Genomic DNA, 23,810 nt, shown 5'->3' on the forward strand with positions numbered 1-23,810 from the left:
CCCAGAACAATTATACATTAAGAGTGAAACAAAAATAAAGACATTTTTAGATGAACAGAAATTTAGAGATTATTGCTAAAAATACTACCTTGCCAAACAAAACAGAACAAAACAACCAAAAAACTTGAATCGATCTTCACAAAATAAAATTGCCATAGGTCAGAAACTGATATGCATACATTGACATGAAATACAGCGTGCCATAAGGTGTACAACAAATGATGTAATACAAGTATATAATTGAGGGATTAAAACAATGACGTTATTAACATGTTTACAATTTTATTAAATAAAATCTTTCTTGTTGAAAGTATTACATATGTTCCCTTCTCCCCCCTCCATATAATTTCAACTTTTTGTTGCAATGAGAATTTAAAACTTTATTCTCTTAGTAACCTTCCAATATACATTACTAGGGGCCCAGTGCATGAATTCATGCACCTTGAAAGGAACTGTGGGCCACAAGGATGCAATGGGTACAAGGGCGGGTCTAGGCCCATCCTCCGCTCCCCACCCGGCCCTTCCTGCTGCAGCCCTAGGTCCTCTGTCTGCTGGCAGTCCCGCTCCCGCTGCTGCTGCTCCCACACACTGATGGTGCCGGCCCCACTCATACCCACTGAAGGTGTGAAGCAATTGGGTCCGGCGCCTGCAATGGGTGCAAGAGGCGGTTGCCAGCCCCGATCATCCCTCAGGAGCAGGGGGAGGTGGAGAAGCCCTGATGGGTGACTGGGGCCAGCAGCCACAGCTTGCACCCAGTGATGGTGCCCGAACCATTGTGGCCAGCACTGGGCACCAGCAGCGGGTATGAGCAGGGCTGGCACCAGCAGCAGGTGCAAGTGCCAGATGGGACTGAGGCGGGAGCAAAGAATTTTCAGTAACCACTAGAGGCTCACCCCAAAGATAGCAACCAATGCCTCACCCTTGGTCTGGTGCCCCCTGCTCCACCTGCTCCACCATCCCACCACAGCCAACACCCGAATGATTTGCACACAACCCCTGGTGGTCAGTGCACATCATAGAGACTGGTTGTTCAGATGTTCTGTTGTTCCGCTGTTCAGTCTATTTGTATATTAGCCTTTTATTATATAGGATTAGCTACAATCACTACACTATATTTTATTTACATCTTCAGGACTTCTTACTTTTAGACCACCTTCATCCACTTCACCTATTCCTTCCACCAACAATTCTAGCAACCACCAACCTTTCTATAAGTTTGGTTTATTTTTATTTTCTCATATAAATAAGATTAAAGATTATTTGTCATCTTTTGACTTTTTCACTTAGCATAACATCCTCAAGGCCCATCCAAGATGTCACAAATGACTGAACAATGCCCAAGGAGTAAGTGCACCAACCCCCACACCCTAAATAACTTTTGAGTCCCCCATAACTTTACAGTTGTGCTTTAATATATGTGAAAGATTCATGACTCTTGCAAATACCAATCCCTTATAATTGCGTAAAGTAATGCATTAAGTCAATAGACCACATCTCTGGATTCCCAACCTCATGTAAAAAAAAAATACAGTTTTTAATCTATGGTTAACTCAATCAGAAGGTACAAACCTGAAAATGCAGAGGGCTACCTTATGTTTATGAAAAAAATCCACAAATAGTAGACCTGTGCAATTTAAAGCCAAGTTGTTTAAGGATAAACTGCATATGTCTCTTTGTATGTGTACAAATACACCAATTTCTTTACCTCTTCATTTTGGGTTGTTTCCATGTCCTGGCTATTATAAATGCTACAGTGAACAAGGAGGTACAGATAACTTTTTAAGATAGTGACTTTATTTCCTTCAGATATATTTTAGAAGTACAACTACTGGGTAATATGGTAGTTCTATTTTTAGTTTTATTGAGGAGCCTACAAGCAGTTTGCTATAGGAGCTTTATCAATTTACATTCTCCCAACCATGATCAAGATTTCCTTTTCTCTATAACCTCTCCAACCCCTTATCTCTTGTCCTTTTGAAGATTGCTGTTCTAACAGGTATGAGGTGATAATTCATTATAGTTTTTATAAAATATATATATATATATTTCAGAGGGGAAAGAAGAGGGAGATATAAACATCAATGATAAGGTAGAAGCATTAATTGGCTGCCTCCTGCAGGCCCTTGGGGCATGCATCACGACTGGGAATTGAATCATGAACTCCTGGTTCATAGGTCAAGGATCAACCACCGAGATACACTGGCCAGCTGGCTCTCATTACGGTTTTGATTTGAATTTCCCTGTTCAGTAATGATCTATATATGAAACTGTTGGCCACCTTCATATCTTCTTTGAAAATGTCCATTGAGAGTCTTTGCTTGTTTTTAAAATGGATTATTTGGTATTTTCCTATTAAGTAATATGAGTGCTTTCTGTATTTTAATTATTAATCTCTTTTCAAATAAAAGATTTGAAAGTTTTCTCCCATTCATTAAGTTGTCTTTTCATGTTGTATGGTTTACTTTGCTGTTTAAAACATTTTTGGTGTACTATGATTCCCTTTTCTCCACATCCTCACCAAAACTTGTCGTTTGTTGATGATAGCCATTCTGTCAGGTACAAGATGATATCTCATTGCTGTTTTAATTTGCATCTCTCTGGTGATCAGTGACTTTGAGCATGTTTTCATATGTCTCTTGTCCATCTGTATGTCCTCTTTGGAGAAGTGTCTATTTAGGTCCTTTGCCCATTTTTTAATTGTATATTTGCCTTCCATTTGTTAAGTTGTATGAGTTCCTTATATATTTTGGATAGTAATTATCAGATATATCATTGGCAAATATGTTCTCCCATGCAATGAGCTCTCTTTTCCTTTTGTTGATGGTTTCTTTTGCTATGCAGAAGCTTTTTATTTTTATGTAGTCCCATTTGTTTATTTTTGCCTTAATTTCCTTTGTCCCAAGGAGATGTATACGCAAACATATTCGTACGAGAGATGTCTGAGATTTTGCTGCCTATGGTTTATTTGAAGATTTTTATGGTTTCACGACTTAAAGTCTTTTATCCATTTTGAATTTATTATGGCATATGATGTAAGTTGGTGGTCTATGTAGACTGCTGCAGCTACTGTGGAAAACAGTATGGAGTTTCCTCAAAAGATAAAAATGGAATTCCAATATGACCCAGTGATTCCACTTCTAGGAATATATTCTAAGAAACCTAGAACACCAATATGAAAGAATATATGCGCCCCTATGTTCATAACAGCATTATCGCCCTAACCACTCTGATTGCCCCTAACTACTCTGCATGCCTGCTTGATCGCCCCTAACTGCCTCTGCCTCGGGTCCCGCTGTAGCTTCGTCCAGAATGATATCCGGAGGTCGTTTGGCTGTCTGGTCTAATTGGCATATTACGCTTTTATTATTATAGATAGCTATGATTTGGAAACAGCCAAGTGCCCCATCAGTAGAGGCCCGGTGCATGAAATTCATGCCTGGGGGGTTGGGGGAGGGTGTCCACTCAGCCTGGCCTGCACTCTTTCACAATCTGAAACCACTCACGATCCGATGATCCCACAAGGATGTCTGACTGCCAGCTTAGGCCCAATCTTGCAGGGACTAAACTGGCATTTGGACATCCCTCTCCCAATCTGGGTTCACTGGCTCCTAACTGCTGGCCTGTTTGCCTGCCTGATCGCCCCTAACCACTCTGCCTGCCTGCCTGATTGCCCTAGCCACTCGCCTCCCTGTCTGATCACCCCCAACCACTCGCCTGCCTGCCTGATCGCCCCTAACCACTCTACCTGCCTGATTGCCCCTAACCACTCTGCATGCCTGCCTGATCGCCCCTAACCACTCTGCATGCCTGCCTGATTGCCCCTAACCACTCTACATGCCTGCCTGATCGCCCCTAACTGCCTCTGCCTCGGCCCCTGCTGTAGCTTTGTCCAGAATGATATCCGGAGGTCATTCGGGGGTCCAGTCTAATGGCATATTACGCTTTTATTATTATAGATAGCTAAGATTTGGAAACAGCCCAAGTGCCCCATCAGCAGATGAGTGGATAAAAAAGCTGCGGTACATTTATACAAAGAAATACTACACGGTTGTTAAAGAAAAAAGAGAAAGAAAGAAAGAGAAGGAACTTTTACCATTAGCAACAGCATGGATAGACCTTGAGAGTATTATGCTAAGAGAAATAGTCCAGTCAGAGAAAGATAAGTATCATGTGATTCACACATATGTGGAATCTAATGAAGAAAATAAATTGACGAACAAAAGAGATCCAGAGACTTAGAAGCCTGGAACAGACTGACAAAAGGTGGGAATGGTGGGTGGGGAGAGATTTAGGGAACTTATATGAAAATATGCATAGTCCATGGACAGAGATTATAGTGTAATGAAGGCCTGGGAGGGGCGTGTGCTGGGTAGAGGGTGTCAATGGGAAAAACCCACAAAGTATTGTAATACTTTCAACAATAAAAATAATTTTTAAAAAGAATATTTTCAGTGTGTTGTAATCCCACTTGTTCATTTTAGCTTTTGTTGTCTTAATGTTTGCTGCCAAATAAAAAAAAACAAGAATTGCTAAAAATAACTGCATTGGGTTTAACCCTATGTTTTATTCCAGAAGTTTCTCTACTTTCAGGTCTTATAGTCAACATTTTAATCCATTGTGAGCTCAATTTTGTGTATGATGTAAGACAGTGGTCTAAGATTTTTCTTATTTTTAATTGACTTAAAAGATTAGTTAGTTAAAAATAATAGCAACAAGGTGTTCATTATGCATTCTTCTGTGTATCCTAGAGGCCAGGTGCACAAATTCGTGCACAGGTGGGGTCCCTAGGCCTGGCTGGTGAGAGGGCCAATGGGGCCAACTCACCCAGTCCCGATCAGGGCAGACCAGGGCCAGCTGACTCAGGAGAGGGACGGCGAGAAGCTGGCCAGCCACGGGAGGTTGGTTGTGGGAGCGCACTGACGACTAGGGGGCAGCTCCTGCATTGAGTGTCTGCCCCTGGTGGTCAGTAATTCAAAGAGTAGGAGGAAAAATTAAGAATACTATGTTTTTATAAAATACCTACACTAGGCTTGAATCTCTAGTGGTATATCTGAGAGTGAAGTTGGGTTAGTTGTAAATGTGTGATGCAAACCCTAGAACAAATACATATTTTTTTAAAGTATAACATATAATAAGGAAAAAATAGATTAATATATTATGCGTAATTAAAATTTATAGACACAGAAACAGTGGGATAAAAAGTTAGAACAAAATATAAATAAATAAAGACAAATAGGTAACAAAATGGTAGATACTAACCTAACAAAATTAATAATCACTATGATGGTCAATGTTAATACACCTATTTAAAGACAGAGATTGTCAGAGTGAATAAAATACTAAAACCCAAATACATGTGCGTCGTAAGAAACCAACTAATATATATGTATCTGTATGTAAATGAATAAAGAAAGCTAACAGTAATCAAAGTAAAGTGAGTGAGAGTAGTTAATATTAATATTAATTCCAGATTACACTCTAGAACAGTGGTTCTCAACCTTCCTAATGCCGCAACCCTTTAATACAGTTCCTCATGTTGTGGTGACCCCCAATTTCATTGTTACAAATTGAACATAATTAAAGCATAGTGATTAATCACAAAAACAATATGTAATTATATATGTGTTTTCCGATGGTCTTAGGCGACCCCTGTGAAAGGGTCATTCGACCCCCAAAGGGGTTGCGACCCACAGGCTGAGAACCGCTGCTCTACAAGAAAATATCAGAAAGAAGTAGACCATGATAGAAGTATACATTCTTTGAAAGGCAAAATTAACGTCTATGACCTAACAATAGAGAATTAAAATACTTAAGACACAAACTGATACTACAATTAGAGTTGAAAATTTATTATTATTATTTTTTAAAATATATTTTATTGATTTTTTTACAGAGAGGAAGGGAGAGAGATAGAGAGTCAGAAACATCGATGAGAGAGAAACATTGATCAGCTGCCTCCTGCACATCTCCTACTGGGGATGTGCCCGCAACCCAGGTACATGCCCTTGACCGGAATCGAACCTGGGACCTTTCAGTCCGCAGGCCGACGCTCTATCCACTGAGCCAAACCGGTTTCGGCTAGAGTTGAAGATTTAAATAGTCATTAGAAATACATATAGTAGTAACTAGTACAAAGTCAGTTAAGGATAGAATGGAACTTAAGAGTACCACCAGTTTTCTGAATATAATGATCAACTATAGCCTACTACATCAACAGCAGAACACACATTCTTTTACAGCTCACATGGAACACTGAATTAGAGACAGCACATTTTGGGCCAAGAAACATCCTTAAAATTTTTTAAATATGTAATGAGTCCTGGCCAGGTATGGCTTCATGGTTGGGCACCCAAGGTTCAATCTGAGGATAGGGCACATGCCCAGGATGTAGGCTGGATCCCTGACAGATGCATGCAAGAGGCAGCCGATGAATGTTTCCTTCTGATATTAGTGACACTCTCTCTCCTCTCTCTCTCTCCTCTCTCTCTTCTCCCTCTCTTCCTCTTCCCTTTCTCTCTCTCTCTACAAAAAACAAACAAAAAATATTTTTAAAAAATGGAATCAACAAGGGAACAGCAACCTCAAATGACATATTAGTACAGATAGATTTAACTGACATTTACAGAACATTAGACTTCAGAGCTGCAGAATATACATTCTTTTCAAGTGCACATGCGATACTAAAAAAGACAGACTGCATGTTAGGACACAAAACAAGTCTCTGCAAGTTCAAGAGGACTGAAATCATATCAAGGATTTTCTCAGATCACAACAGTATGAAACCAGAAATCAATTATAATAAAAGCACTCAAAAACATTCAAACACATGAAGGCTAAATAGCATGTTAATAAACAATGAATGGGTTATCAATGAGATCAAGAAATAAATAAAAAACTTCCTGAAAACAAATGAAAATGAACACACAAAACCCAAAAATCTGTGGGACACAGCAAAAGTCCTGAGAGGGAAGTTCATAGAACTATAGGCATATCGAAAGAAATAAGAAAAAGCTCTAATAAACTATTAATCACTACAACTAAAAGAATTAGAAAGAGTACAATAAGAAAAGCCTAAAGTAAGTAGAAGGAAAAAAATAATAAAGATCAGAGTGGAAATAAATGATATAGAGATGGAAAAAAAAATACAAAAGATCAGTAAATCCAAGAACTGGTTCTTTGAAAAGATAAACAAGTTTGACAAACCTTTAGCCAAACTCATCAAGAAACAGAGAGAGAGGGCCCAAATAAATAAAATCAGAAATGAAAGATCCCTAGCTGGTCTGGCTCTGTGGATAGAGTGTCAGCCTGTGGACTAAAGGGTCCCAGGTTCGATTCCAGTTAAGCACAGGTACTGAGGTTGCAGGCGCCTCCTGAGTCAGGGTGTGTATAGAAGCAACCATTCCATGTGTTTCTCTCACATAGATATTTCTCTCTCTTCCACTCTTTTTAAAAATCAACAGAAAAATATCCTTCGGTGAGGTTTAAAAAAAATAAATGAAAGAAGTGAAGAAATAATTGGTACCACAGAAATACAAAGGATTGTAAGAAAATGCTATGAACAAGTATATACCAACAAGCTAGACAATGTGAATGAAATGGGCGAGTTCTAAAGAAATATAAGCGTAAAAAATTGAATCAGGAACAATCAGAAAACCTGAATAGGCCAATAACAACTGATGAAATAAAGAAATAATAAAAAAATCTCCCAGCAAAAGCCCTAGTCCAGATGGCTTCACACAGTTTTACCAGACAAAGAAAAACTTAACACCTATCCTCCTCAAACTATTCCAAAAAATTCAAAAGGAAGGAACACTTGCAAATCCTAATTCCAAAACCTGATAAAGATATTACAAAGAAAGAGAATAACAGGCCAATATTACTAATAAACACAAATGCTAAAATCCTCAACAAAATATTACCAAATTGGATCAAGTAATATATTAAAAAGATCATATACCATTAGAAAGTGGGATTTATTACAGGGATGAAAGGTTGGTACAATATTCGCAAATCAATAAATGTGACACATCACATAAACAAACTGAAAGACAAAAATCACATGATCATATCAATGGACACAGAAAAAGCATTAGACAAAATCCAACAAAACACAATATTCCAAAATGGAAGATTTTGTCATCCTATCTAATAAAAGAGAAACATGGTAATTAGCCATACCTCCGCTATCCTTCCCATTGGCTAATCAGGGCAATATGCAAATTAACTACCAACCAAGATGGCGGCCGGCAGCCAGGCAGCTTGAAGCTAACAGGAGGCTTGCTTGCTCCAGTGACAGAGGAAGCCAAGTTCCCCGCCTGCTGCTGCCGGCCTCTGAGCTTGCAGTTTGAAACATTGTTACAAATATAGAAGTTAAACAAAACCCCAGTAACCTGCTTTCAGCCAGCCAAAATCTCAGAGCTGGAGTTGAAACAGTGTTTCGATTATAGAACCCAAACAAACCAGATACCTGCTTTCAGCAGCTGAGGCCTCAGAGCTGAAGCCAAGCCTCAGAGCTAAAGCTGGCCCAGAATAAAAAAGAAAAGAAAAAAAAAAGTGGCTGGGAGCTTCAGTCACCCGCCAGCCTGAAAACGGCCCTCAGCCCCTCACCCAGACTAACCAGGCACCCCAGTGGGGACCCCCACCCTGAAGGGGATGTGAACAGCTGCAAACAGCCATCAGCCCTTCACCCAGGCTGGCCAGGCACACAAGTGGGACCCCCACCCTGATCCAGGACACCCTTCAGGGCAAACCAGCCGGCCCCCACCAGTGCACCTGGCCGGCCCGCACCTGTGCACTAGGCCTCTATCCTATATAGTAAAAGGGTAATATGCCTCCCAGTACCAGGATCAGCGGAGCTGCGAGGCCTCCCGGCACCGGGATCAGCGTGACAGGGGGCAGCGCCCAAACCCCCTGATCGCCCTGCGACTCTATGTGTGACAGGAGAAGGCACCCAAACCCCCTGATCAGACCTGCTCTGTGCCTGATGGGGGGAGCTCCCCAACCCCCTGATTGTCCTGCGGCTCTGTGTGTGACAGGGTGCAGCACCCTAATCCCTTGATCTGCCCTGCTCTGTGTGTGACAGGGGGCGGTGCCCCAACGCCCCTATCGGCCCTATTGTGTGAGTGACAGAGGGGAGCTCCTCAACCCCCTGATCGGCCCTGCTCTGTGCGTGACAGGGTATGGAGCCCCAACCCCTCTGATGGGCCCTGCTCTGTGCATGACAGGGGGTGGCACCGCAACTTCCCCATCGACCCTGCCTTGAGTGTGACAGGGGGCAGTGTCCCAAACCCCAAATCGGCCCTACCCTGAGCGTGACTAGGGGTGGCATCGCAACCTCCGATCCGCCCTGCTCTGTGCATGACAGGGGGCGGCGCACCAACTCCCCATTCGGCCCTGCTCTGAGCCCGACCTGGGGCTGCACCTAGGGATTGGGCCTGCCCTCTGCCACCCGGGAGCAGGCCTAAGCCAGCAGGTTGTTATCTCCCGAGGGGTCCCAGACTGCAAGAGGGCACAGGCCGGGTTGGGGGGCCCCCCTCCCCCGCCAAGTGCACAAAGTTTTGTGCACTGGGCCTCTAGTTTTTTTAATAAAAACTCACAGTAAAGTGGGAGTAGAGAGAGCACACCTCAACATAATAAAGAACAAGAACAAGACAGGGATTCCCGCTTTCACCACTTGTATTCAACATAGTACTAGAAGTCCTGTAGCCACAGCAATCAAAGAAGAGGAAAATATAAAAGCAAACCAAGCCTAGAGCAGCCGTGGGCAAACTACGGCCTGAGGGCTGGATCCGGCCGTTTGAAATGAATAAAACTAAAAAAAAAAAAAGACCGTACCCTTTTATGTAATGATGTTTACTTTGAATTTATATTAGTTCACACAAACACTCCATCCATGCTTTTGTTCCGGCCCTCCGGTCCAGTTTAAGAACCCATTGTGGCCCTCGAGTCAAAAAGTTTGCCCACCCCTGCCCTAGACGGTTTGACTCAGTGGATAGAGCAGTGATGGCGAACCTTTTGAGCTCAGCGTGTAAGTATTTTGAAAAACCCTAACTTAACTCTGGTGCCATGTCACATATAGAAATTTTTTTATATTTGCAACCATAGTAAAACAAAGATTTATATTTTTGATATTTATTTTATATATTTAAATGCCATTTAACAAAGAAAATTCAACCAAAAAAATGAGTTCACATGTCATAGGTTCGCCATCAATGGGCTAGAGCGGCGGCCTTCTGACCGAAAGGTCCCGGGTTTGATTCTGGTCATTCTGAAAGAATATATACACTCCTGTGTTCATAGCAATGCAATTTACAATAACTAAGGAACAGCTCAAGTGCCCAAAGGGATAAAAAAGTTGTGGTACATTTATACAATGGAATACTACACAGCTATAAAAAAGAAGAATCTCTTTCCCTTTGTTACAGCATTGGTGGACCTAGAGAATATTATGCTAAGTGAAATAAGCCAAACAGAGAAGGGTGAGTATCACATAATCTCATTTATATGTGGAATCTAATGAACAAGATAAACTGACAAACAAAACTAAACCAGAGACATTGAAGCATACAACAGACTGAGGTATTTCAGAGGGGGATGGATGGACAGAAAGAGATTAACCAAAGAACTTATATGCATATATGCATAACAGATGGATATAGACAGTAGTGTGGTGAAGGCCTGGGGATGGGGTGGGAGTGCAGTGGAGGAGGAAAAGGAGGAGACAGCTATAATACTTTCAACAATAAAGATAAATTAAAAAATATAAAATAGAAATAACACAAATCCATTCTCATAATGGATTAAACTAGAAATCATTAACACAAATATAGCTGAAAAATCATAAATATGCACAAATTAAAGAACACTTTTCAAAACAACACATGGACTGAGAGGGAATTACCAAAAAATGAAATATTACTTTGAACAAAATAAAATAAAAACACAAATTACTTAAAATTTCTGAGAATACACCAAGGCAGTGCTTGGCAGGAATTTAGAGCAATAAATACATGTAACAACAATAACAAAATTAGCCTCTAAAATCAATCATCTAAGTTTTTGCTGCAGGAAACTAGGGAGCTGGGAGTAATCAATTTAATCAATGTAAGCAGAAGAAGAGAAATATTAAGAATTAAAACAAAATCCAATGACAGTGAAAACTGAAAATCTATGAAGAAGAAAAAAAATCAATGAACAAACACAAGACACAATTGCTAATGATAGAGACAGAAGATGGGACATCACTATAAATCACATGGTTATTAAAAGTTAAAACAGGAATTCCCCATCAGGTGGCTCAGTTCATAGGAGCATCATCCTATATACATCAAAAGGTTGTGGATTTGATTTCTGGTCAGCGTTGGATCCCCTGTTGGGGTACATTCAGGAGGCAAGTGATCAATGTTTCTCTCTCACTTTCTTTCTACCTCTCCCTTCCTCTTTATCTAAATATCAGTAAACATATCTTCAGGTGAGGATTATAAAAAAAAGCTAATGCAGGAAAATACTACAAACAACTCTATATCCACAAATCTGATAACCTGAATGCAACTAGTTCCTTGAAAGACACAATCTACCAAAAACAACACCTAGAGAAGGAACTAATTAAAATGAGCTTATAAATTTTAAGAAAACAGAATCAATAACTTTTCATAACAGAAAGCACTACACGGAGGAGTTCTCTGATGACTTCCACCCAATATTTAAGGAAGAAATTATGCCAAATGCTCTATAATCTCTGCCAGAAAAAAGAGGAGGTAACATGTCATAACTATAAAAAAACACAGACCAATCTATCTCATTAATATAGATGCAAAAGTCTATGTTGCATATATTCCCAATGTGCACCACTGTTTTGGGAAAATACAGGAGGCTATGCATATGTGGGAACAGAGGTATATAGAAAATATCAGTACCTCCCAATTTTGCTCCATCCCTAAAATGTTTAAAAAGATATTTTATTTTGAAAAAAGCAAATGTTACACTCAATAACAAAGACAACAGCTCAAAATCACAATGAACCAAAATACTCAATACACTTTCACTATATACATTATGTGAATAAAAAGACAATAAATGCATTAAATGACGCTTAAAAATACTCACTAGTAAAACAGATAAAAATTATAATAATATACCACTTCACAACCATGACAATAGCTAGAATGAAGAGGACAGATAAGGAACACCTGTAGTCAAAATGTCAGACTAAGAGAGTACTGGCCCACCTCTCCCCATGCCCACATCAAGCTTACAACTAAATTATAGAACAGCTAACCTTGTAATTTACCTTGACAGAACTCCTATAATTAAGAATATAGGGAGGAGGCAAGCTGAGACTGTTGAAGGGGCGAAGACTAAGAATGGCTAGTCCCATACTTATGTGGTAATTAGGAATGGGAAGGGAGCCTGGCTGGGTGGCTCAGTTGTTTGGAGAATCATCCTATATCCAACAAGATTATGGGTTTGTTTCCTTGTTGGGGTGCTTCTTGGAGGTAACCGACAGATATTTCTCTCTCTGTCTTCCTCTCTCTCTCAAATCAATAAAGACATGTTCTCAGGTGAGGATTAGAAAAAAAATTGGGAGAGATACCTTGGCTGTGGAGGTAACCACTGAGTGGGAAATCACAGTGACTCCTTATGCCACAATGACTCCTTATCCCCAAACATCAGTGAGGCTAGGGGTAGCAGGTGAGAAATCAGCAGGGATTTTGTTCAGGTGGAACAAGGGCTACTGGAAACCCAACCATTCCTCAGACAGGGGCTGTGCACAAACTTACTGACAAACTCACATGTTCTGTCACCCACTTTGGCAGCAGCAGCAGCAGCAGCAGCAGCATGAGATCAACTTCTTGGTCTACTACCAGGCGTGCCTTGGACCTTGCCCCGTTCCCACCAGTTCATCACTATTTAACTTTTGCCTCCTCAGCACCTTCAAACACCCAGCTTAGGAGGATGTGGTTCACCATGGAAACACCATTACCTCCTTACAATGCAGTCCTTTGACTGCCTCTAGGGAATGTACTTCATTCCTCTACTTCTAGCTGTCTTGCCCACTCCAAAGGAGCAAATGTGATTTCCTCCCACCAGAGTACCTGCCCTCCCCCTCAAACCACTCCTGCCGCTATCACTGCCTAACTGATAACTCAAATTCTGCCCTTGTCCTGACTCCAATGGGGCAAGCCAGCCAAGGAGACAAGGTGACTAGCCAGATCTAGAGGACTGTTCCCTTGGACACTGACCCCAGACCCCAGGCCCCAAGGGGATATCCCATAAACAGTTCTGGGAGAGTGGGGGTTGTTGCTTGCCACTAGAAATAGCCCTGATCCTAATTCCTTGAGTTTTCTTTGGCCTCTCCCTGCCTTCATAGAGTCTGCCTGAAAGGGATGGAGTCCTTAGGAGAGGGTCCATGTATTCGGGACTGTGCTAGCTCTACTCCCAATGACATCCACAGGAGCCTTTGAGATATGGACAACAACCACAAAAAAGGATTGATGAATTCAGTGAAACTTTATACAAAAAAGACAAAGAAAAAGAAGTGAGAGGATAAGAGACTGAAAACCTATTTGAAAAGATTGACTGAAAACTTCCCTAAACCAGCAAAGGAGGTAGATATATAAGTCCAGGAAGTGTAGAGAATTCCAAATATGAGCAAACCAACAAGGCCCACACCAAGAAACAATCACAATAAAAATGCCAAAGGTTAACAAACACAAAGAGAGAATGTTTTTATTTTTTTATTTATTTTTTATTTCATAGACAAAGGGAGAAGGGAGAGAGACAGAAACATCAATGATGACAGAGAATCATCGATTGACTGCCTCCTTGCATGCCCCCTACTGGGGATCAAGCCCGAAACCCAGTCATGTGCCCTTGTCCAGAATCAAACTCGGGACCCTTCCCCAGGCCAACTCTTGAGTCAAACTGGCTAGGGCCAAAAAGAGAATCTTAAAAGCAACAACACGAAGACGGTACAAGGAAGCTTCCATAAGACTATCAGCTTACTATCTCAAAAGAAACTTTGCAGACCAGAGGGACTGGCATGAAATATGCAAAGTGATAAAATTAAAGAACCCATACTAAAATTTTCTTACCAAAAGGTGTTATTTGGGATAAAAAAAGAGAAAAAGAGCTTCAAGAAAAGAAAAACCAAAGAGTTTTTTGCCACCAAACCAGTATTACAAGAAATGTTAAATAGACTTCATTAGTAAGGAAAAAAAAAAAGAATTATCAAAAATAAGACAATTCATGACAATAATTATAACCTACCAATAATCACTTTAAATTAAGTGAAGTAAATGCTTAAATCAAAGACTGAAAAGATAAGAAAACATGACCTAAACATATGTGGCCTAAAATAAACATACCTCAGACTGAAAAATGTATACACATATTGAAAATAAAAAATGAATCAAGACAGTTCATGCTAATTAAAACAAAACCAAAAAAAAAAAAAAAAAAAAAGCTGGGGCAGCAATACTTATCTATAATAATAAAAGGGTAATATGCGAATTAAACCAAACATCTTCCAGACATCCTTTTGGACAAAGCCATGATGGCGGGGCCGAGGCAGAGGTGGTTAGGGGTGATCAGGCCGGCAGGGGAGAGCAGTTAGGGAGATCAGGCCAGCAGGGCAGAGCAGTTAGGGGGATCAGGCTGGTAGGTAGGTGAGTGGTTAGGAGCCAGTGATCTCAGATTGTGAGAGGGATGACCGACTGTTGGACATCCCCCGAGGGGATCTGGATTGGAAAGGGTGCAGGTCAGGTTGAGGGACCCTCACCCTGCCCCTTATGCACGAATTTCATGCACCGGGACTCTAGTATTGAATAAAATACACTTTAAAAAAAGACTATAATAAGAGACTAAAAGGAACAATTTATAGTAATAATCTAACAACACTGTGTTTTTGTGAACATTTTCAAACTCAAGGCAGGAGCATCTAAATATACAGAACAAATATTGATGGACAAAACAAAAGAGATTGATGGTAATAAAGTCATGGTAGGAAATTTTAACACTCCACTGGCATCAATGGCTAAATCATGCAAACAGAAAATCAACTAAAAAAAAAAAAAAACACCTTAAATGACACATCTGTCCAGATGGATTTAATTGATATTTTTAAACATTCATACCAAAGCAGCAGAATATACATTGTTTTAAGATGCACATGAAACACCTGATAGGCCATCAAAAGCCTTCAGTAAATTTAAGAAGACTGAAATAATTTCAAGCATTTCTCTGATCTTAAAGGTATAAAAACAGAAATCAATTATATGAAAATATTGAAAAAAAAGACATTAATGAAGGCTAAATAACATGCTACTGAACAGTGAATGGGATGACAATGAACTCAAGAAGAAATCAAAAGATACCTTGAAAAAAATAATGAAAACATAATTACCCAAAATCTATGGGTCACAAAAAAAGCAGTTCTAAGGAAAATTCACAGGTCTGCTTCAAGAAACAAGAAAAATCTCAAATAAACTAACCTTGCACATAATGGAACTCATAAAGGCACAAAAACGTAAAGCCTAAAGTCAGTGGAAGGAAAAAATTAATACAGTTCAGAGTAAAAATAAAGGAAATAGTCTAAAAAAATACAAAAGATAAAAATACCAAGAACTAGTTCTTTGAAAAGATAAGTAAAACTGACTCATAAAGAAAAATGAGGAGAAACCAAGATGGCGGTATAGGTAAACACCTGAAATTGCTGCCTCGCACAACCACTTCAAACGTACGACTAAAAGACAAAACAGACATCATCCAGAACCACAGGAAGGCTGGCTGAGTGGGAATTCTACAACTAGAAGGAAAGAGAAAAGCACACTGAGACTCAGAGGAGGTGTGGAAGTAAAGTGCAGAGGTATGGAGGCGCAAGCCGAAAGGGCTGGCAACTGAGGATGTGGTTGTTTTTTTCAATCAGGAGGGAGGCACAAGTTTCCAAATGCTCTGAACTCCAGTTCCGGGCGAATCTCTGGGGATCCTGACACACGGAGAGAAAATGGACTGTCTGGCATTGGGCAGAACTCAAGGGCGGCTTTCTCTCAGAGGTGCTTGCAGCAATTACCTCAGGACACTTAGACTCGGGACCTCTTTGGGGGGGCGCTGAGGATCAGCCATAGCTGTTTGCTCCACCCTGTTGATTCCTTGAGACCCCGTCCCATCCAAGCTGTGTGCTGAGCCTTTTGCATATGAATGACCTGGCCCTTTGCAATCTAAAATTACCTAACAAACTGCAATTGGGTCAGAGAGACCCAGAACATCCTAAAGAAGGCCCAAGGCCCCACAGCAGCTTGCATTGCTTCACAGCTGGGCCTCATCTGGGCACCTCCAAATCCCAAACAAGGAAGAGGAATCTGCAGATCTCTCCGTAGCGCCTGCTGGGTAGCATCAGGCAGAGGCTAAATTAGCACCTCCTTAGAGATCCAAGAGCCAGTGTACCCAGTGGTCAGAGTGGGACCATCCAGATTACAACTCCTCAGATCCATAAGGGAAACACTCAGGGGGCAGACTCAGAGAGCACCAAAGCCCCACTGAAGCAAGTCTTGCCCCATAAGGGTGTCTCCAGCACAGAAGTTCAACCACCATAGACACAGCTGAATCTCACAGCCAATTGGCCTGGAGGTCAATTCCTCCCACTGTTACCAACAACAATCAAGGCTTAACTACAACAAGACTGTGCACACAGCCCACAAAGGGGTGCACCAAGAGTGTCCACCTCAGGTAATTGGGGAGGCTGAGCCACTGGGCCCTATATGACACCTAGCACACAAAGCCACTCTACCAACACAGGGAAGCAGTCAAAATGTGGAGACAAAGAAAAAGGTCACAAATGACAGAAATGGAAGAAAGCAAACTATTGAATATAGAGTTCAAAACCACGGTTATAAGGTTTTTCAAGAATTTTCTAGAAACCGCCGATAAATTTAATGAGAACCTCAATAAATCTAGTGAGACCCTTGAGGATATGAAAAAGGACCTACTAGAAATTAAGCATACACTGACTGAAATAAATAATATTATACAGAGATCCAACAGCAGACTAGAGGATCCCAAGAATCAAGTCAAAGATTTGAAATACGGAGAAGCAAAAAACACCCAACCGGAAAAGCAAAAAGAATCCAAAAATATGAAGACAGTGTAAGGAGCCTCTGGGACAACTTCAAGCTTACCAACATCCAAATTCTAGGGGTGCCAGAAGAAGAGAGCAAGATATTGAAAACCTATTTGAAGAAATAATGACAGAAAACTTCCCCCACCTGGTGAAAGAAATAGACTTACAAGTCCAGATAGTGCAGAGAACCCCAAACAAAAGGAATCCAAAGAGGACCACACCAACACACATCATCATTAAAATGCCAAGAGCAAAAGACAAAGAGAGAATCTTAAAAACAGCCAGAGAAAAAGTTAGTTACCTACAAGGGAGTACCCATACGATCGATTGTCAGCTGATTTCTCAAAAGGAACTATGCAGGCCAGAAGAGAGTGGCAAGAAATATTCAAAGTGATGAATACCAAGAACCTACAACCAAAATTACTTTACCCAGCAAAGCTATCATTCAGAATTGAAGGTCAGATAAAGAGCTTCACAGATAAGGAAAAGCTAAAGGAGTTCATCACCACCAAACCAGTATTATATGAAATGCTGAAAGGTATCCTTTAAGAAGAGGAAGAAGAAAAAGGTAAAGATACAAATTATGAACAACAAATACACATCTATCAACAAGTGAATCTAAAAATCAAGTGAATAAAAAATCTGATGAACAGAATAAACTGGTGAATATAACAGAACCAGGGGCATAGAAAGGGAGTGGACTGACAATTCTCGGGGGAAAAGCAGTGTCGGTGTGTGGGAAGAGACTGGACAAAAATCGTACACCTATGGATGAGGACAGTGGGGCAGGGGGGCAGATAATGGCAGAGGGTGGGGGGGAGCTATGGGGAGAAAAAAGAGGAACAACTGTAATAATCTGAACAATAAATATTTAATTTTAAAAAAGAAAAGAAAAATGAGAACCTTAATTAATAAAATCAGATATGTAAAAAGTGACAGCTACAACCACAGAAACAAAGGATTATAAGAAACTAGAGGCCCAGTGCACAGATTCATGCACTAGTGGGCGGGGGGGTCTCTCGGCATGGCCTGCAGGGATCAGGCTGAAACCCGATTGGCCCGGCCCCACTGCATCTGCTGCAGGCTCACGCCTAGTTAGTCCTGATCACCCAGTCAGTCCTGATTGAGAGAGGCTCACATCACTGCAGCAGTGCTCACCAGCATTGAGCCCTGCATCTGGCACCCATCAGTCAGCTGAATGGCACTGCCACTGTGGGAGCACAATGAACATCAAGGGGCAGCTCCTGCATTGAGCGTCTGTCCCCTGGTGGGCAATGCATGTCATAGTGACCCGTCAACTGGTCGTTCGGTCACTTAGGCTTTTATATACATAGACTAGAGGTCTGTTGCACAAAAAGATCTGTGCAATAGGCCTTCCCTTCCCCTGGCTGCTGGCACTGGTTTTCCTCTGGCACCCGGGACCCTGGCCTTCGCTCCGACCTGAGCCGCCTTCAGTCTTTGCTCCGCAGCTTTGCACCTACGTATGCAAATTAACCACCATCTTTGTTGGCAGTTAATTTGCATATCGCTCTGATTAGCCAGTGGTGGGCGTAGCAAAGGTACGGTCAATTTGAATCTTTTTCTATTATTAGATAGGATTACTAGGAACAATTATATGCCAAACAATTGGACAACCAGGCAATGAATAAATTTTTAGAAATATACAACCTTCCAAGACTAAATCAAGAGAAAACAACATCTGAACCTAGCCAGGTAGCTCAATGTCATCTGTATTATTATTTTTTTTAAAAAAATATATTTATTGATTTTTTACAGAGAGGAAGGGAGAGGGATAGAGAGTTAGAAACATCGATGAGAGAGAAACATTGATCAGCTGCCCCCTGCACATCCCCCACTGGGGATGTGCCCGCAACCCAGGTACATGCCTTTGACCGGAATCGAACCTGGGACCCTTGAGTCCGCAGGCCGACGCTCTATCTACTGAGCCAAACCGGTTTCGGCTCATCTGTATTATTAAAGTGTGGGTTTGAACCCTGTTCAGAGCACATACCTAGATTTCAGGTTTGTCAGGGTGTATGGGAGGCAACAAATTGATATCTCTCTCTCTCTCCCTCTCTCTCTCTCTCTCTCTCTCTCTCTCTCCCTCTCTCTCCCTATCTTCAGGTGAGGATTAAAAAATAAATCTATAATAATAAAAGTGTAATTTGCTAATTAGACCAGACAACCTTTCTGGATGACCACCCAGGACCACGCTATGACACCCAATGGTGCCAGGCCAGCTAAGGCGGATGTGATGTGATTGGTTGGGAGCCTAGCCATCAACCCATGATCATTCCGCAGAGGGAACCCGAGGTCCCAGGTGCAGGAGGGAAGCCCGGGGAAGGAAGGCCAACTCATGCATCGGGCCTCTAGTAAGTAAGTAAATAAATAAATAAATAAGTAAATAAAACAATAACTGAACAAATAACTGTTAACAACAAACTAGTCAAAAAACTCCCATCAAATAAATGTCCTATACCACATGGTTTCCCAGATGATTTTTACCAATCTCAGAACTAACACCTTTCATTCTTGAACAATTTTGAGCTATTTTAGTAAATTTCTGCTTTTCCTGAAGTTTTCTTTAGAAACTAAGATTAACACAGAGAAAGTAGTAATGCTTTCTATGGCAATATATTTCAGATAAAACAAAATAGAAATATTTTTTCATTGACCAGATGAAAATGAGAGCTATACACCTAATTTCCTTCCTATTAAAGTCATTTTTTGGCCAGCGGTGTGGCTCAGTGGTTCAGTATTGACCTATGAACCAGGAGGTCACAGTTCGATTCTGGTCAGGTAACATGTCTGGATTTCAGGCAGGATTCCCGGTGTGGTGCATGCAGGAGGAAGCTGACCAATGATTCTCTCTCATCATTAATGCTTCCCTCTCTTTTCTCTATCTTCCTTCCTTCTCTGAAATCATTTTTTAAATTATTTAAGTAAACTAACATTCTAAAAAAAACATTTCAAAGCCTATCCGGTTTGGCTCAGTGGATAATATCAGCCTGTGGACTGAAGAATCCTGGGTTCAATTCCAGTCAAGAGCACTTACCGTGGTTGCAGCTCCTCCCTGGCCTGGGTCCTGGTCAGGAAGTGTGTAGGAGGCAACCAATCAATGTGTTTCTATCACATTGATATTTCTCTCTGTATTTCCCTCTCTCTAAAAATCGATGAAAAAATATCTTTGGTGAAGATTAAAAAAAATAGAGAATTACCTTCAAAGTGAAATTACTATAAGACAGTAACTTTATTCTTCATTTAACTATGTGTATCTCATGAACTATTAACTTTGCTTAAATTTTTGAAGTTTTTAATAATTTGTAAATTACAACAGTGTTAAAGTAAAATTATATGAATGAAACAGATTGTTATAAAAGTAATGTGTATAGCCGAAACCGGTTTGGCTCAGTGGATAGAGCGTCGGCCTGCGGACTGAAAGGTCCCAGGTTCGATTCCGGTCAAGGGCATGTACCTGGGTTGCGGGCACATCCCCAGTGGGAGATGTGCAGGAGGCAGCTGGTCCATGTTTCTCTCTCATCGATGTTTCTAACTCTCTATCTCTCTCCCTTCCTCTCTGTGGAAAATCAATAAAAATATATTAAGAAAAAAAAAGTAATGCGTATAAAAGTAATATCCTGGAAATAAACACTTACTCTCAATGATTCTTGGAAGGAGGAGGCTTGGTACTGTGCATACTTAGCAATTGTGGTATGAGATCTATTACTTTCACAATGCCAGATTTTCTTCGTTCCAGTGGGGTCCCAGTTTTCATCAGCTGGTTGCAACAACTGTGTCCTCACTTCTACCATGTGTTCATTGTTAGCTTCTACCAATGTTTTGGTAGAGAAAAGTCCAAGATCTTCATAAACAAAAAATTGCATTAATAAATAAATTTGTATTTGGTACAATGAACATTTCAAAAACACTTTTAAAAGAGCGCGGAGCTCCATACATTTCCTTTAAGACTGTTTCAATCACTGTGGTACCAAATTTGCATAAAACTCCCTTGAAGCAACTGATCTAGCCATTATGAGAGTAATAAGGGAGAAGAGAATTTATGAGAATCTAATTTTATCTGCATTTTATATTCAAAAGGTTCTTGGTTATCTAACCTAAACCACTAATGCAGCATAATGATACCAAATTAAAAACTAAAAATCCACCATAAATTCATCAATAATTAATATTGACAGCATGTATTAACATTGAGAAAGGGAGCGAACATTAAAATAAAAACTCAAAAATTTAGCGTTTTTAAAAATTAATAGTAGTAAAAGAAAATTCAAACTTTAAAAACAAAAACAAAAAACCTTACCTAATTTAAGAGCTCCAGCAAGGCCACGTATAACTGTAACAGGGTTTTTGGGATTTGTACAAAATTGATGTAATGGAGGAAAGAAAGCATCACGCTTATTTTCCAACTGTAATATTAAAATGTTTTGTTATGAAGAAAAATGACTAAATATTATACAATTTATTTTCATTTATCAACCAAGCACTTTAACATCTACTGTGTATCTTAACTATTAATGTTGTATTGCTACATATTATTTATCATTAGTGTTTCCAAGTAATTAAGACATAACTGCATATAAATTTCCCCTTTAGAGAAATGGATTTTAAATTTAGTAAGTTTGATATGTTACCAACCAACTGTATCACAAAATTTACAAGATATACTTAAACATTTTAGCAGTTCAAAAATATTTACTGAGTTTGTTTTTCAAATATAATTCCATAATTCTTTTATAAGAGTGGGAAAAGTGAAATTTACTAGCCTATTATCAAAATACAAAATTATTCAACGTAACCTACAAAAGATAAATCTTCATTTTGTACTTTATTTTCTTAAAGCTTACTTTGAAAGGTTTATTTTCATCTTAATCTCAGAACCTTCCTATCATGTTAAGATATCAGTAAAATTTAATTTAGTAAAATATTAACTAACAGCTGGAAAAAAAAGCCAAATTTGCTTGGCTGGTAGGCTCAGTGATTGAGCATTGACCTATGAACCAGGGAGGTCATGGTTTGATTCCTGGTCAGGGTATGTACCCAGGTTGTGGGCTCGATCCCCAGTAGAGGGCATGCAGGAGGCAGCCAATCCATGATCCGCTCTCATCATTAATGTTTCTTCTCTCTTCTTCTCTCTTCTCTCTTCTCTCTTCTCTCTTCTTTCTCTCTCTCTCTCTCTCTCTCTCTCTCTCTCTCTCTCTCTCTCTCATCAATTTAAAAAAAAAAAGATTTTTTAAAAGATCCAAATTTCCAAAATCCTCTCATCTGCAAAATCATTCTAAGTATTTAATGTTTAATTTTTAGTTGGGAATTTTTTTATCTTGTGTGTTAGAAGGAATGGCAAGAATGGATAACAAGAGATTCTGGGAAAAACATAAAGTATTTTAATTCATAGCAACTTTTCATATTAAATGCTTCAATTTGTGAGAACTAAAAAATGAAGTCAGCTTCAAATTTAAAAATATCTACTTATACTTACTGTAACCTTTTTAGTGATATGTATTTTATATTCTCATCAATTTTATATTCACTACCACTTTTTTGAAAGATAAAAAATTCTTCTTTTTAATCACATAAAATCAAATGAATTTGAAGATCCATACAAACCATCAAGTGGAGGAATGTAGTTATAGAAACATGTTAACAAAAAGATGACACAAAAACAAATTATCTTTTACTACTCTCATATGCCCAACGCATGGATGAGAAAACACTTTAAATATTGTTTAAAAAGTATTTCTAAATATAAAAGTGGTCAACAACCTTTTCTGTGAGAGGACAAATATATATTTTTGGTATTATCAACTACGTGTTCTTTTTTGCAAAACTTAATACTGCCAAACTCATGCAAAAACAATCAGAGATAATGCATATATGTAAACCACTTTGTATACCAGTAAAACTTTGTTTACAAAAAGAGGTATTTACCATATTTAGACTGAGAGATACAAATTGTCATCCATCCTCTAAAATTTGTCACCTATTCTCTGAGATACACATTTTTGCAAAATCTCCAAATTACTGAGAAAAAAATTTAACTTTACCTAACTTCTAAAAATCAATTTAATTTGCATTGGTTTAAAATATATCTTCAAAAGACAGACAAGTTCAGCACTTGATTTCTAAGTAATTAATGAGACTCACATAAATACTAGGTGTAGGTGGATTCAACTTGTCCTTTGGCAAGGGAGGGTATGGTGACATAGGTGGTCTTGGAGGTGGACATTTATCAAAAAAAATGGGACTATTCGACAAGCCATTGTTACCTAAATTCCTGTAAAATAATAATTAGAAAAACTGCATCAGCTATTAATTTTGAAAATAGATATTTTAAATCTAAGTTTTAAGTATAGGGCATTTATAAAAATAAAATCATTTAGGATATTTGTAATCTATTCAGTAAAATAACAAGACAGAATAATTGTAACTTTAAACGCATATTCAATTTGACTTTTTATACCTTTTAATTGAAATTAAACAAGATATATTTATAGCGACATGATATAAATAATCCAAATTTCTCAACATATTTACCCTTAGATTTTCTTCACTTACTATTAAAAGAGCAACTTATACAAAAAACAAGTTTTTATATCTACATTAATTTCTAATACTTCTCTCCTTTTCTATATATTTTAACTATTTCCAGAATACCTATGTGGTCACTTTAAAATCTAAA

At 39.5% G+C, this 23,810-nt stretch overlaps 1 protein-coding gene across 7 annotated transcripts in view; it reads right to left on the reverse strand.

The window, feature by feature from the left end:
• LOC139000587 (lysine-specific demethylase 6A-like) overlaps nucleotides 1–23,810 on the reverse strand; it is a 266,067-nt gene that overhangs the window by 36,289 nt on the left and 205,968 nt on the right. For all 7 annotated transcript variants that reach the window (XM_070402728.1, XM_070402727.1, XM_070402726.1 and 4 more), the window contains 3 exons: nucleotides 23,276–23,405; nucleotides 21,435–21,540; nucleotides 20,773–20,978 (listed from right to left, as the gene is read on the reverse strand). In XM_070402728.1, coding sequence (XP_070258829.1) covers nucleotides 20,773–20,978; nucleotides 21,435–21,540; nucleotides 23,276–23,405 — 442 coding nt within the window. The remainder of the gene's footprint in view (nucleotides 1–20,772; nucleotides 20,979–21,434; nucleotides 21,541–23,275; nucleotides 23,406–23,810) is intronic.

This window comes from Myotis yumanensis, unplaced genomic scaffold (assembly GCF_028538775.1).
Source record: "Myotis yumanensis isolate MYYU_CA2020_CCGP unplaced genomic scaffold, mMyoYum1.0.hap1 SCAF_24, whole genome shotgun sequence".
In the NCBI taxonomy this organism is placed as follows: domain Eukaryota; kingdom Metazoa; phylum Chordata; class Mammalia; order Chiroptera; family Vespertilionidae; genus Myotis; species Myotis yumanensis.